This window comes from Marmota flaviventris, chromosome 2 (genome assembly GCF_047511675.1).
Source record: "Marmota flaviventris isolate mMarFla1 chromosome 2, mMarFla1.hap1, whole genome shotgun sequence".
Lineage (NCBI taxonomy): Eukaryota > Metazoa > Chordata > Mammalia > Rodentia > Sciuridae > Marmota > Marmota flaviventris.
In genome coordinates, this window is record NC_092499.1 from 9,961,858 (window position 1) to 9,978,260 (window position 16,403).

A 16,403-nucleotide genomic window follows, 5' to 3' on the forward strand; every position below is an offset into this window, starting at 1 on the left:
TCATTTACGGTTAGCAAGTGATCACCAGACCACGTCCACCTTTTAACCCTGACCACCTGGTCCACGTCGTCTCCTGCGTAGGGACCACAGTTTCAATGACCCCCACAGGCCATGTCTGCTGAGCCCCCCGGAGCAGGAGGCTCACACTTCCATGTCTGGAGCAGCTTCACCACAGCCTGGATATCTGCCCTCCAGGCTGCCAGGTCTCTGTGCCCAGAGAGGCCATTCAAGCGGTCAGAGCTCCGGATTCTAGAACATGGGCAAGAAAGGGCCACATGGAAAGCCTGGCTCGCAGTGGCCGGTGCAGAGGGGCCGTCCTGAGTGGCCGGTGGCAGCCGTGCCCTCAGAAGGTGAAGGCGTACACCACCCCGACCACCACGATGTTCCCCAGCGTCGCTATGATGGCGATCCACAGCAAGACGGCGTCGTTGGAGGACCTAGGAGGCTCTTCCAGCTGGCCCTGGCCGTTGGAGGCCGTGTGGACGTTGGCGGAGGAGTTAAACAGGGAGTACTCGGTGCTGAAGTCCTCGTTGGGCGAGTCCATGAAGGCTCCTCCCATCATGGGCAGCTGTGAGGAAGGAGAGAGAATTAACAGGGCAGCTGCGGGGAGAGGGGCCCCTCAGGGGAGCCACCCCTGGGAACTGCACTTTGTCCCTGGCACCCAGGCAGGCCTTTGCCTTCCCTCGTGTAAGTGACAGCGTGTTTCAGTGACGGAAAATGAGCATTCATGGCAAGGTGTGTGGCGGATGCCCTTGTGCCCACTCCACAGGCAAGAGCTTCAAGAAGCGCACCCGACAGCCAGCGGGCGACTCCTGGGGACTCACAGCGCCACCCCCACACCAGGCCTGCAAGTAGCATGGCCGGCCACTTCCCCCAAATCCTCTCCTGAGTTTACAAATATGATGTGATCAGCACGGAACACTAAGAAAACAGTGTTTTCTAAATCCTCTGCACATTCGTCCTCTTGGCCACGCTTGGCCCTCTGCAGAACGTGGGTGCCTTGGCGCTCCCCTCCCTCCTCCAGGGCCACCTGTGCGGGTTCCTAGACAGGCCACCCTGGCTCCACATGCCGGATCCAGCACCCCTCCATCCTGCAGAGGTCCCTGGCCTGAGCCTGCTGCCTGCCTCTCTCTGGGAGGGACACACACTGCCTCTGTGTCAGTTTCCTGTTGCTATAGTAACAAATTGCCACAAATTCAGGGGTTTAGAGCAACACCAGTTTATTACTTTATAGATGTGGAGGTCTCACGGGACCACAGTCAAGGTGTAAGTCAAGCAAAAATGAGAACAAAGATGAGACTCATCATCCCCACACATAATCCCTGTAACATTTTAATATTTTTTCTCTTCAATGCTTTTTTTCTGGATGTGAATGTATCAGAGGCCAGGAGGAGAGAGAGGGGGATTCACCTACGTATTAAAAAGTCCATCCAAACCCCATTCCAACAGTTGTGTAATATTCCATCAAACACAGAAGCCCTAATTTAATCCTCCCCCTAGAGTTGGACCCAGGAGTTTCCATTTTTGCCTTTTATGTAAGACACACTGATAAGCACCGTGCATCTGGGTGGACACATCCTTGCACACACATTTTTATTTCGGGGGACAGATGCCACATGCACAATTTCTGAGTCCATAGTGATGAATATTTTAGAGTTTCTGGTCCACAGGGACAAACTTCCCCTGGGAGAGTGCTTCTAGCTCCCCCTGCCTGGGCTGCGCGTCACTGACCTGAGGATGCCGGGCACTTGTCTCTGGGGATCAGAACTACCTATCTCCGCGTGATGGAGAGGCTCCCATCTGTTCCACCCACAGGATGGATCTGGGGGTGGGGGGTCGGTTGCTCAGAGGGAAAGGGCGGCCCTGGACCTAACAGGGAAGAAGGCTCTCCCTGCCCCCGCCTAGGAGAACAATGTCCAGGCTGTCCCAGGCCCTGCCGCCTCCCTCGCCCCCAGAGCCAGTGTGGAGATGTATTAATTCCCAGGTTTGGTTCTGGCACCAATTTGACTTCTGATAAATGTTTCCCTCACATGGGACCTGAAGGGACGAACAGGAGACAGTCACCCCTTCCTGGACACATGTTTGCAGGCCCTGCTAGCCAGGAGATGAGCCAGAGATATTAATATGCTCCCTTCTCCTGGTTGATGGCAGAGCTACACCCCATTTTACAGGTGGGTAAGCAGAGGCTGAGGCCACAGTCTAACCTGTTAGGGTGTGGAGCAGGTCAGTCTGGAGCCTGGGCCCCCCGACTCAGGGCTCAACCAGTCCTGGTAGGTGGCTGGGTCTCGGGGCCTCCTTGTAAAGGCCTCCTTGTTACTGATAAACAAGCTGAGCACTGCTTTGACTGAGGAGAGCGACCTCTGATGGGCTCCTGACTGGAGGAACTTGGCATTTCATTGCTGACCACATGCTGCCCTTATGGCCGTGATGAAGCCATGTGTCCTGGGGTGTAGTGATGGGAAAGGGCCACTAGGGGGCGCTCAGGCCGGGCTCCTCCCAGATGGGGGCTGTTGGCCCTGGGAGTGAGCTGGCTCCAGAGGTGCATTTATATACATAATCAAGTCAGCATTGTTTTAGTATGTCCATAAACAATGACGGATATAAATGGGACAGATAACAGATGACAGGGCTCCTTGACAACGCGATGGGGTTATGTCCCTACAAACCCGTGGTAAGTGAAAGATATTATAAGTAGAAAATGCGCTCAGATGCCCAACCCAACAAGCACCGGAGCTCAGCGACTCAGCCAAATGCAGTCTCTGGCTCCCCCTCCAGCAGGCAGGGCTGACGGAGCTGTGGCCACTGACACTGCCCAGCATCAGCAGAGAGGACTGGGCTTCCTATCTAGCCCGGGGAAACACCCAGATTCCAAATTCGGAGGGCAGTTTCTATTAAAGGTGCATTGTTTTCACACCAGGGCAAGTTAAAAAAAAAATCCTATCTGAACCACCATACATTGGAGACCGTCTGCATAGACATTAACAAAGCTATTAAAATTAGAAATAAAAGAACTAGGACCTCAGATGGGCCACAGGGATCCGGAACATGTGGGCCAACCAGACAATGGGGGACAGGAAGGCTGGGCAGAGGGCCTGGTGCTGCTGGGCTCAGCCACCGGGAGGGGCCCTGGGCTTTCCAGCAAAGCTGAGCATGCTGCCCGTCTCAGTGCAACAGTCCTGTCCCCCACAGCACTCCCTGGCTGGCCACTTCTGGGGGCCTGTCCCACACTGTCCCCCAGTGGCCTGGGGGCTCTGTGAGGGGAACTATACTTATCATTCTTATCGTGGAGTTCTTAGGGGCTTGCACAGTGGTGCCTAAAGTCCACGCACTGATAAAGACGGCCATTTTCTCCTTTCTACAAACAACTGCTACTCCTACTTGGCTGGTTCTGTCCCCAGGAGGGGTGAATCCCTTCTCTAGGTCATCACTTCTGGCCCTCTACAGGGCCCACCCTCCACAAGGCCTCCTAGGCCACTGGAGGCCACTTTCTGTGGTGGCCTCTTAGAAAGTGGGGTCCAGCCAGGGGACGCTGCATGTTCGTCCTCTTGGACATGCAGAACGCGGGTGCCTTGGCCCTCCCCTCCCTCCTCCAGGGCCACCTGTGCGGGTTCCTAGACAGGCCACCCTGACTCCACAGGCAGGATCCAACGCCCCTCCATCCTGCGGAGGTCCCTGGCCTGAGCCTGCTGCCTGCCTGTCTCTGGGGCATGTTTGGGTTTGAGAAAATTTTCACCCAAAACGCTGGGGGAGAAAATGGGGATCTGAACAGAGACTCTGGCAGGGCCTCGCCAGGCTCACCATGCGCCCTCAACCTCCCACGCCTCTGCTCTCTGCTTCCCTGTGGTGCACACTCAGCGCCTGTGTTAGTTTCCTGTTGCCACAGTGACAAACTGCCACAAATTCAGTGGCTTACGATGAGACCAGTTTTTATAGATCTAGGGGTCTCATTGGACCACCGTCAAGGTGTCAGCAAAGCTGCCCCCTTGGAGGTGCAGGGGAGCCTGGCTTCCTGGCCTCTTCCAGCCTCTAGAGACCCTCCTACACACAAAGGGCTCTTTTGAAGGGTTGTTAGAAAAGGGCACGGCTGACTCCTCAGGCCGAACTCCCTCCACCTCTTTCTTAACAAAAAAAGGGTAACAAGTAGAACCACAGGAACTGATGGGGGTGAAATCAGCAGGGGCCTCCCCTCCGGAGTGCCTCCTAGACACAATCCCAGAGCTCCTCAGCAATGGGACAGTCCCCATGCTGAGACCCTCTTCCCTGCCCTGCACCTGTGGTGAGAGCTCAGGTGGCCAGAGGATGTGGCCAGTGTCAGACTGATCCTGCTGCCCCAGAGCCTAGGGACCAGGCTGGGAAAGACGAGGGTGGGACGAAGTTTAGAAAGACTCGGGCGAATCCTGCTTGAACACACATCGGGGTCTGGGTGTGTCAGTTACACACTGGGCTTAATTTCCTTCCTGTAAGTAATGGGGATAAGACAGACGAGCAGGTGAGATTGTTGCAAGGGGCACCTGAGACCCATACAATGACAGGGCACCTGCTAATCTCTGCCAGGGTTTGCACGTGGTTTTAACCTCCAGGGATTCATGTGTTGGAAGCCTGGTCCTCAGGGTGGCCATGTTAAAAGGTGATGGACCTTTAAGAGGTGGAGCCTATGGAGGTCACTGGGGACTGCCATCATAAGGGACTAAGTAGTTCTGGTGGGACACCAGTGAGTTCCTGCAAGAGGTTGTCATAAAAGAGCTAGCCAGACCCTTTCTCATTCCTGGGCTTCCTGTCCTACCAGGTGACCTCTCCCTCTTGCATGTATTCTAATGAAGGTGCCATCTGCCAAGATGTGATGCAGTCAGGAGGGCCCTCCCCAGAGCTGGCACCATGCTGTTTGGACTTTCTGCCTCCAAACTGTGAACTAAATAAACCTCTTTTCTTAATAAACTATCCAGCTTCAGTTATTTCCTTAGAGTAACACAGAACAGACTACTATAGTCACTTGATAATTACTAATATTCTTCCCTTCTATTGTTCCTGTAGTAATTGAACACTTATTATTATGTATCTCTTAACCTACTGCTGAGGCTGAAGTAAGGAAATCAGAAGGCAGGCATGGCTAGCCATGGGTTTTTTTTTGTGATCAATTAATCAGTTCATTTGCAGTTATTGACAGATGGTCCCGCACGCCTCCAACTTAGGCTAAGGCAGGCAGCTGAGATGCGCCAAATCCATCCGTCTCAGGTGTGTTGCTTCTGTTTTGTGTGTTTTTTTTTTTTCCTTTGTAAAATAGACTGTAAATTCAAAGTGCTGGCTAGCTATGAAAATGACCTTAAGCGCTGAAAATCAAATCAGGACCACAAATGGTTGGTGCTTACTTGATCATTTGGAGGCTGGGAAGATTTGGTGAAGAGCTGGCTCATGTCAGATGGAGGGGATGCTGGCCAAAGTCACCTTGGAAACAGGTGGAGAAAGATGGTGGCTTTCAAAGGCCACCCAGCCAGGCGGGTCTACTTTTAAGTCACTGTTGGAGACACCTGCTGGTGGCATGGCTTTGTTGGCATGGTGACAAGGGTTGCTCACGTAGCAGGGCAGGGGCAGCCCTGAGAACAGCATCCTTGGTGGGGTTTCAGCTGGGAGCAGACTTGGGGTACAGACACTAGCCTGGAGCACCGCAAGGGCTCGCACACAGACAAGAATGTGGCCGAGGGTGCAGAGCTGCCAATGAGCTTCCCCTGGCTGAGATGGACCTGGGCCATCTGACCACAGAGGGTGGGGTGGCCCTGGGGGGGCTCAGGGGTGGTTTCCCTGACCAAGGAGATGCTCGTGGCTTGTTGAAGAGAGTTCACCAGGTCAGAGAGGACCAGAAACGCACAGCCAACGTGACCCCTGAAGGCTGTGCTTCCCAGTTACATCTTCCAGAAGGCAGGACCCACCCTGTCTCCCCAGCATCCCCTCTGCCCAGAGCAGACACTCCCAAAATATGCGGTGCAGGAATGGATCCTAGGACCATCAGTCAAGAACCCTGAAGGCATTAGACATGGTCCCAGAGCCAAAGTCTCCTTGCTGTGTGACACAGCCACACTTCTGAGACTCAAGTATCTCATTTAAAATAGAGAAAATAATTAAGACTGCTGCGGAAGGGGCTGCTGGGAGGCTTTTCCACCAGGGAAAGGAGCTTTTGGGTGGAGAGGGGAGGCAGGCCATGGCCAGAGCAGACACAGCTCCTGAAGGCTGGACCATGCCTGCTCCATGCCGTGCTGCGCTTGGACCCACATCTTTGCAAAGAAGGTGCCACACAGACTGTGGGACACTGGACAGAAGGCTCACAAGTCCTCGCAAATTATTTAGAAGGCCAGCTCAGTGATGGATGGGCCTCCAGGGAGCAGCTGTGGGGCCAGGAGTGTCTGATGAAGCCCTAGGATGAAACAGGCTACCCAGTTAAATTTGGAAGCCAGATAAATTACAAAACCTTTTGTTTTTTCTTTTTTTAGTATACACATATCCCTGATATTGCACTGGGTATACTTATGCTAACATTATTCATTATTTATCTGGCATTCAAAGGTAACTGGGTGTCCTGCCTTTGCTGTATCTGACAATCCTGTGCTTGGCCAATCTGAGAAAGGCCTGCAGTTTCAGAATCTGTACCCTCAGTTTTGTGTCTTTGGAGTGCAACCCCTGAGCCTCTGGATGACCTAGTTCACAAGGAAATTGCAGAGGAGCCTCCATCCCGTTATAAACATTATTAAAACGATTTCTAAATTCTCACAGGGTCCCTAAGGTCTAAACACGAGGCTGCATTGATTGAGAGTGACAGCCATCCATCCATCCATCCCTCAGTCAACAAACACGCTGCGTGCTAAGAGGTGCTGGATGACAGCAGGGATCCTATAGTTGAGCCTAGAGAGTCCCCACAGGCCCCTGTGTTGAAGGCTTGGTCTCCGGCTGAGCGCTCCTGGAAGGTGGGGGACCCTTTAAGAGGCGGGGCCTATTGGAAGGTCTAGGTCATGGGCAGATGTGCCCTCACAGGGGGCTGGGGCACGCCTCACTTCCTTTCCATTCTGCTTCCTGGCCACCATGAGCAGCTCTGCCCCACCCCAGGCTCCCTGCCCTGTCGCGCTGCCTCGCCACAGGGGCCAAGTGACCAGGACTGAAACCTCCTCCCAGTGACCAGAGTCAGCCCCGTCTTCCCCACCAGCTGAGGGTCCAGGTGTCCACAGTGAGGAAGGCTGAGTGACAGGGCCAGGGCTGACCCCCGACCTCTGGGTCTAAAACCAAGACCGACGTGAGCACAGGGTGTCACAGGTGCTCCATCAAGACAGGAACACGGCACGGGGCCAGGAGTGGGGACGGTGCCAGCTCGACGTGGGCAGGACAGGCTGCTCAGGGGGTCTGCGGAAGGATCAGGGCCGCGCACGCGCTCTTCTTTTCTACCCTGCGGTGCGCCGCGTGCCCGCCCTCTGCCCGCTCCTTCTTGCTCTGTGGAGATGAGCGTTGGGGGAGCCAGCCCGGGTGCTGCGGGTGTCAGGCTCTCGAGCTCTTGAGGTCTCCAGCACGCAGCGCCCGGCTTTAGGTCCTGGTGCCCAGGAGCCTTCCTGGGGTCCACCCTCTTCCTGGGCTTGCTGCAGGGACCCACGGAGCCCAGGGCAGGGCTCTTGAGGTCTGTCTCTTGAGGTCTGCTGTGCTCTTGAGGTCTGAGCATCATGGAGGGCTTCCTATATTCCTTTTCCATTTTTTTTATTTTTTTTTTTTGTACCAGAGATTGAACTCAGGGGCACGGCACTCGACCACTGAGCCCCATCCCCAGCCCTGTTTTGTATTTTATTTAGAGACAGGGTCTCACTGAGTTGCTTAGGGCCATGCTTTTGCTGAGGCTGGCTTTGAACTCGCCATCCTCCTGCCTCAGCCTCCCGAGCCGCTGGGATTACAGGTGTGTGAAACCGCACCCGGCCCTTTTCCATTTTTGAATCTGGCGAATTTTAAGTGAATTCCACTGGGAACATGAGAGAGGAGGTGGGAGCCCACTGTGAGGTGAATGGTGGCCCCTCCCCAAGTACTCTGAAGAGCAGAAGATCAGGAGGAGACGGGAGGGCCCCCTGAGCTCTCATTTCCGCCCGTGGACCCTCACCATCAGTCCTAGGGGGCTGGTTCTGCCCAGCATGCATGCTGGCGAGGCAGCGGCCCTCCCTGGGGAAGGCAGTTCTGTAGGACTGTGAACGGGTACAGGACACACTCAAGGAGGAAGCCGAGCCCAAGGATGCCCACAGGAGGAGTACGGACCTGGTCCAGCCCAGCTTTGCCCCCTGGACTGGGCCACGCATCTTGCTGGATCTGCTCCCTGTCTGAATTTGAAGGTTCCAACCCTGGGCCCTGGGATCAACAAAGAGAAGTTAAAATAAGATGGAAAGGCTTCTGGTGTCAGTCAAGATGGAGGAAACCCATTACAGAGAACAATAAAGAATCCCGGATGGAGTCCAAAGAGCAGGGACCCTGGCAGGGGGGCGGAGCAGGTGGACCAGGGCAGGAGGGTAAACCTGGAGTCGCTGTGCTGCCTCCTTCACTGCCCACCTTGTGGCCTGGGGACCTCGGACCGAGTAGCAGACCCTCCCTGCTGGCTGGGGAGCTGCAGGAGGCCCAGGGCTGGAGCCTGGGGATTCCTCATCTTTTTTCTCTGCGCTGCCTCAGCAGCAGGATGTGGCTGGTGTCTAGCCCGAGGTTAGAAAAGAAGGGCCCTGGGGGCTACAGGGTTTCAGGGCAGTCCTAGGGCAGGGTGGAGAAAGGACATCCAAAGATGTGTGTGAACCTGCACTCGTGACCCCAGGAGGCACAGCAAAGGCTCTGAGTGACAAACTGTGGCATAAACCCCTGCGCACATGGGGACAGCTCATGAGGGTGCCCCGAGGACAGCCCCTCCTAGCCCTGCAAAGCTTCGTGGTGAGCTCTGGTGAGCACCCTCTGCTGCGAGGGCCACGAGAGCACGCCCGCAGAGCATGCCCACAGAGGGGGCCGGAAACAACAGAGCTCGTTCCTCACCATCCTGGAGGTCAAGGCTGAGGCCCAGGTGTCAGTGGGTGGGGTCTTCTGAGGGCTGGGAGGGAGAATCTGTCTCAGGACCCTTACTGGCTGGTCCACATCCATCTGCCCCCACATCTCTGTATGTCATCTTCCCTCTGTGTGTCTGGGTTCAGATTTCCCCTTCTTACAAAGACACATGTCATATTGGATGGGGACCCACTCTAGAGACTCCATTTATCTGGAAATGCAGTCACATTCTGAGGTACCAGGGCTCAAGATTTCAAAATGTGAATTTGGGGAAGGAGGGACATGATTCAATCAATAACATCACATCGGCATCTCACAGTGTAAAATTCAAAACACTCAGGCTATAATCCCAAACTCTCATACTTCAGTGCTCCTCTCCTAGTAATAGAAACAGAAAATCAGCTTGGATACAGGAGACCTAACACCAACAGCCGACAGGATCTGACTGACCTTTATTGACCCTTCTGCCTGACAAGAGAATGTGCATTTTTCTCAAGAGCACATGGAATATCAAACAAGGCAGGCCACATCCTGGGCCATAAACAAACCTTTACAAATTTAAAAGAATTAAAATTATATAAAATCTGTCCCCTGACCACAATGGAATTAAATCAGAAATTGGTAACATAGAGACATCAGGAAAATCTCCCAATTACTGGAAGTGAAACCTCGTACTTCTAAATTATCCGTAGGTCAAGGGAAAAGTCTCAAGAGAAAGTAGAAATATCGAGAGCTGAATTTAAAAAAAAATACGAGTTATCAAAATTTGCTGATGTACCCAAAGCAGTGCTTACAGGAGAATTCATAGTATTAAATATTTATAAGAGAAAAGAAGAAAGATATCAATGATCTAAGCTCAAGAAATGAAAGGGAAGGTGGACATCAAATTGAACATAAATAAGCAGAAGTAATGAAGTAAAAATAATAAGAGTGAATATCAATGAGATTAAAAGTAAGAACATGGAGAAAAGTCCATGAATTCACAATCTGACTTTGTGAAAAGATCAGTAAAATTTATAAACCTCTCCCCAGATGGAAAAAGAAGAGAAAACACAAACTACTAATATCAATAAAGAAAGAGGGGGTGTTACTAGACTTTACTAATATTAAAGGGATGATAAGGGATTACTGGAATTATTAAAAATAACCATATGTCCATGTGTTTAACAATGTAAATGAAATGGGTCAATTCCTTGAAAAACACAAACGACCAAAACTTAACTCAAGGAAAAAAGATAAATTGAACAGCCTTTAGAGCCATTAAAGAAGTTAAGTTCCTAGGTAAAAAATTTCTGGAAAGAGTGTCCAAGTGGATTCATTGACAAATCAATAATAATACCCACTGTACACAATCTCTTCTAGGAAGACAGAGCAGGGGACATTTCCAACTCATTTTATGAGACATCTGCCAAATCATTTCAATGAGGCCAGCATTACTCTGCTACTAAAATGAAAGCTATTTTAAGAAAAGAAAACTGTAGATCAATATCCCAATCGAACATAGAGAAAAAGCAGTCAACAAGATATTAGCAAGTTGAATCCAGTAATATATAAAAAGGATGTATACAAAGGATAGAGCTGACCAAGAAATACCAAGTCAACATCCAAATATCAATCAATGCAAATGCACATAACATTAAAAAAAATCAATCAGTGTGATTCACACATTCAAGGCTGAATCAATATTCAAGGGTCAATGAAAGTAATTCATATCACACTAATAGAATTTAAAAGGCAACAAAATGGTCATATCAACAGATGCAGAAAAAAACCTTCAACAAAACTAAACGTCATCCATTTATAATAAAAAACTTTTAGCGAACTAAAAATAGAAGTAAACTTTCTAAATCTGGTAAAGCATCTACAAAACAACTTACAGTTGACATCATACATAATGGTAAAAGATTGAATGTTTTCCCCTTAAGATCTAGGGAGCAGGTAAGGATGTTTGATTTCACCACTCCCATTCAATATCATACTAGAGGTTCTAGACAGCGCAATAAGGCAAGAAAAAGAAATAAAAGATACAGAGTTTCCTTACATACAAAGGAGCTACGAAACTATCTCTAATTGTAGAAGACATGACTGTCTACAGAAAAAAATCCCAAGGAATTTACAAAAAGATCATATAATTAATAAATGAGTTTTAAAAAGTTTGCAGACAATGAAGCCAATATTAAAGATCAACTGTATTTCCATATTCAACCAATGAACAATTGGAATTTAAAATAAAAAAAAATACCACTTAAAATAATACCACAGAATAATATACTTAGTATACACCTAACAAAACATGTGCATGATCTGTGGTGAAAGCAAGGAAAATCTAAATAAATGGGCAGAAATACTTAGCATGAACTGGAAGAGTCAATGTTTTGAAGATGTGAATTCCTCCCAAATTGATGTACAAATTCAGTGCAATCCCGGTGAAAATCCTAGCAGATGTTTTTCTAGAAGTCTCCAAGCTGATTCCAACATTCATATGCAAAGGCAAACGATCAATCATAGCCAAAATGATTTTGAAAAAGAAGAACACACTGGTTGAGTTCACACTGTCTCATTTCAAGACTTATTCTAAAATTACAGATATTAAGACCGCACAGAGTTGGCGAAAGGACCAAGTAATGGAATGGAGAATCCAAAAATCAATTCACATAAATGTGGTCGGTTGACTTTTGAAAAAATGGCAAAGGCAATTCAAGGGGGAAAGGGTGGTCTTTCCAGCAAAGGGTGCTGGGACCAGTAGACAAGGGTTTGCAAGAGACATGTCTACCTATGTCCGTATGTCTACATCTGGGTATATGGGTATATGAATCTGGAACCTAATCTGATACAAAAATAACAAAACAGCCAAACTCCAAACTCATGCTATATGTATATATATGTATGTTTCATATATATATATCTCAAAATGGATCTTAGACCTGAATATGGATGCTTATATAAAGCTACAATTCCTTTAGGAAAAAAAAAATACAGGAGAAAAATGTGAGCTCAAGTTGGGTAAACATTTCTTAGTTCCAACATCCAGAGCATAATCCATACAAGTCTTCAGCCAGCTGGACCTCACCAAAATCAAGCTTTTCTCTGACTCTTAAGAGGAAGCAATGACGAGCCCCTCACTAGAAGAAAACACACAGATCACATGTCTAACAAGTCTTGGGAGTGGACCATTGGAAAACTCTAAAACTCAATGATAAAAAAAAAGTTAAAAAATATGCAAAAGAGCTGGACATTTGGACAGCAGCTGCGTCACGGGCTGAGAGACGCACAGACGGCAGAGGGGCCTGTGGAAAGACGCTCCATGGTCCTGATCATCAGGGAAACAACCAGAACCACACAGGATGCCACTGAGCACTGTGCAAAAGGTGTCCACCCCTCCCACCCCCCGCCCTTTTTAAAAGTGACACTGTTAAGTCCTGGCAAGAATGTTGGAGCAACCAGACCTCTTGGGCATTGCTGGTGGGGCACAGTGACACAACCATTTTGGGAAAACAGTTTGGCAGCTTCTATAAAGTCATGCATACACTTACCAGATGCTGCAGCTAAGGGTGTGAGGGGGCATGGGGATGTGGGGAGGGGTCTTCAGAGCCTGTGCCTGCACCAAGTTCTTCGGGCGTTCAGCATCCTAAACCATGAACCCAAACAAGTGTCTCTTCTCTATACAGTAGCCTGCTTCTGGAATTTCATTATAGAAAGGAAAGCTGACTGATGCACATGCAGCCCTCACGGCCCCTGAGAGATGGAGGCAACGTTCCCACGGTATAGGCGACAGCTGAGGAACAAGCATCTAGAGCCAGGCAGAGCCCATCCTGTGTCTGAAGCTCAGGCTCTTTCTGCGTGTTCAGATTTACTGCATCTCTGGCAAAGGTGCTTCGGGGACCAGGCCCTTGGTCTACTGGGGAGGTCACTGGGCATTCCCACAGGCCTGCTGGGGGCTCAGGTCAGGGTCCTGGGGATGTGCTGGGTAAGCTGAGGTCCATTTCCTCCACAGAATTAAGCACAGGTGAATGCTCTGAGCTACATGACCACATGCCTGAATCTCACCCAAGTCTCCAGGCACAAGAAAGAGCACACTCTGCAAGTCTGCTCACATTGTGGCTGCCAACAGGGTTGATTCTGACCCCCAGGGCAGGGTGGCAGAGTCTGGAGTCGCTTTTCAGGATGGCTGGGGCCCTGGCATCCAGTGAGCTGAAGTCCAGGTGCTGCCAAACATCCCGCAAGGCCCAGGGCAGACCCTGGCGACGCGGGCCTCCCCAGCCCCAGTATCAAGTGTGCGGGGTTAGGAGCTGTGACTTTCACCAAGGTTAAGACCAGGCAAAAGGAACCTCTGGTGCCAAGCTGCTCCTGAGGGGAGAAGTCTCTGGGGAGCAGGGAGCGGCGGGTCGAGGGGGGCTGGCACGTTCACCTGGGGGATGTGCCCAGCCACATGCTTTTCTGTGTGCACCACACTTCAACAGACGGCCTTTAAGAAGATCAGGGCCACTGGACATTCGCTTGGGGACCTTGGATTTGGCACAGTGACTTTGAAGATGGGTCTCGAGCCCTCCCGATGCTGCTTCCCCTTCCCGCACTCAGAGGAGGCTGGAGCCATCTCAGCTGTCCCTGCGAGCGGCACACAGTGATGGTCATGGCACCTATGGCTCTCAGGACAGAGAGACTGTGATCATGCAGCACAGCCCTGCGGGCACAGGCCAGAGCAGGGGACCTAGGTGTGCAGCTGGCGCCCCACACCTTCAGGGTGGGTCTTCAGGGCCGCCCACCATATGGGCAGGGGCACCTGTATTAATGCCCGAACAAAAGTGGGCATAGAAACTAGCCTTCAGAGAGGGCCAGGTGGGACCTGTGGTCAGCCCCCGCCAATCAGAAGGTGGTGGGGGGGAGGCGACGTGAACCAGGGCCCTCCTCTGCAATCCATGCAGCACTTCAAACTCAGAATCGGGGTCTAGTGGGGACGTGCCTAGAGTCTCCTTGTATTTCTGCAAATGTAGTGTGGCCCCGTCTGCCACAGGCCTCCCTGAGAGAGGAAGGAAGGGGTTCTGGTGGTGACGAAGACCGAGGAGGAGACACACAAGCAGCTCCTGGACAGGGCAGGTGCCTGGGCTTGGGGGACACTCGAGCCGCCAGCCACTTATTGTAAAAGTAACACTCAGCTGCAGCTGGCACCTGGAGTTAACCACCTGGGAACAGGAACTGTCCCCCCAAGGACCCCCACCACCCCCTGGTGGAAAGCCGAGGGGCCCATACCTCCCAGCTCCTGGCCTGGCTCCAGCCACAGGTGCTGGTGGAGTCAGGGGCAGGGCACTTGGCCCGTGTGCCTGGCATCAGATAAAGGCAGCTCCCTTCTCCAAGGGAGGCTGGGCGTGGAAGGTTCAGTAGACGCAGGGATATTGTTAATCTCCCCCGGGGACCCATGGAAGGTGATGGAGAGAATGCTAAGGAACGCAGGCTTGGAGGCTCCCCTGTGCTTGTCCTCCGCAGAGGGTGTGGCTGATGGCAATATCTATCACCCAATCAAACCCCAACACTGCCGGCTGGATTCTGAGCTGGGGGCTTTCCATTGAAACAAGACTCCTGCGGTGAGAAGTGGCACTTCCCAGAGCCTGTGCAGTGCAGGTGTGTGCGGGGTACCTTACGGCACAATGGCTTTTTGTCGTCCACCACCCCCAGATGTGGGTAGGAACATCGTCCTCATTTTCCAGGCAAGGACCCAGAGGCACGGGTGGAAGGAAACTCAGGTGGGGACTGAGCTCAGCGGGTAGTCACTTTCCTGAGCACTAAGGGACTAGGGCACAGAGGTAATTGATCAGGAACCCACCACCTCTCAGGGCCCATGGGCAGCGGCCCCTGTGCCAACATTTCCGGGGACATCGACGTGCTTCCTTCCCTCAGAGCACCGAGGCAGACAGGAATGCAGAAGTCACACTGCAGTACCCCGAATGTGACCAGGAACAATGACAGGCAGCACTGTGTGCACACTGAGACCTTGAAGCGCAGGTTGGGTGTTTGCCTCACAGCTCCCCAGGGGCACAGGATCGCCAGGATACCAGTTCTCAAAGTGGGTCCCACTGGGAGCCCAGGGAGGTTCTGGGTTCAGATCCAGTCTCTGCACGGGCCGCACTGGCTTTCTTATCCACCCAGAGCCCAACATGCCAGGCGTTTTCACACGGCCACCTTGTGGCTGGTGGAGTGCTGTGGCCCAGGATGCTCTACTGCCCCTCCACTTTCTGCAAGCCCTTCGCCAAGATGCACATCCCTCCCAGGCCTCTCCTGAGCATCCCCTGGCTAAGCAACACCTGAGCAAGAACCTTTCTGGGTCTGGTGCTGTATCATGTATTCACTGCCCAACAGCCCAGCATAAGATGGGGAACTGAGGCTCAGAGAGGTATAGGCACTTCCTTGAGCTTGCACAGCTCAGAAGTGACTGGTTAGGAACCCAGCTCCAGATCCCCACACTGATTTACTCCCACAACTAACAAAATATTTATTATATTACATTACATTAATCACATCACATGACATTGCTACATTGTGTCACTTGTCTTTCTCAGAGACTGTGAACTCTTAAGGATACACGATAAGTCTAAATAAGTCTAAATTCTCTTTAATTCCGGTGCCTAACACATCTACTTACCTAAAGTAGATGCAGCAAGCATTTTTACCAAAATGTCTGTTTGGTTAACTGCTGTGAACTGAGCTACCTCGTGCAGCGCACACTTGGAGGAGGTGTGCACCCAACCCGCCGCGGCCACAGAAGACCCAGAAGAATAAGGGTATTTTCGGAAAACCTGAGAGCATTACAGAATTAAGAGGAAAAAGCAAATTCACTCCTTTTGAGTCTGTTGCCATAGTAACTGAGCGGGATGCAGCAGGAGAAGATGCTGTCTCCACAGAGCACGTCACCTCTGATTACCAACGAGGAAGGGAACATTTGCCCTGGGGACACAGAAATGCTGGATGGGACCTGTCCTCCAGTCCAGCCCACGGCCCACAGCGAGAGCTGAGGGGGGCTCTGGGGACCCACAGGGCCACAGCTTGCTTCAGAGGCTGTGGTTGAGAACCTCAGGGAGAGAGTGCCCGGAGCAGCTCCGACGACTTGGCCTGGCTGCACCTGACCTCCCATAGGTGGTGGCTCCTGCCAGACTCACTGGGTGTCAATGGTTGAGTAAATACAGGGCAGCGGGGAGCTTAAAGCTTCCCCTTTAAGGCTGGGAAGGTTGCCATACATTGGCACCTACTGCACCCCCCTGAGGTCCTGAGCATCCCTGAGGTGGGACAGGTGTCCCTGTGGTGTGGTGTCCTCCGAATCACCTTGGATTTCCTCTCCTGGTGCAGAGGTTCCAGGACCACAGGGTTAGGGTGGGAGCTCA

At 51.5% G+C, this 16,403-nt stretch overlaps 1 protein-coding gene across 1 annotated transcript; it reads right to left on the minus strand.

Moving 5' to 3' along the window:
* Positions 1–343: 343 nt before the first annotated feature.
* C2H14orf132 (chromosome 2 C14orf132 homolog) lies at positions 344–858 on the minus strand. Its single transcript, XM_071606224.1, has 2 exons — positions 792–858; positions 344–600 (listed from the first exon to the last, which is right to left on the minus strand). Exons 1-2 carry the CDS (start codon positions 856–858, stop codon positions 344–346), a joined length of 324 nt encoding a protein of 107 aa, XP_071462325.1.
* Between the last annotated feature and the right edge of the window lie 15,545 nt (positions 859–16,403).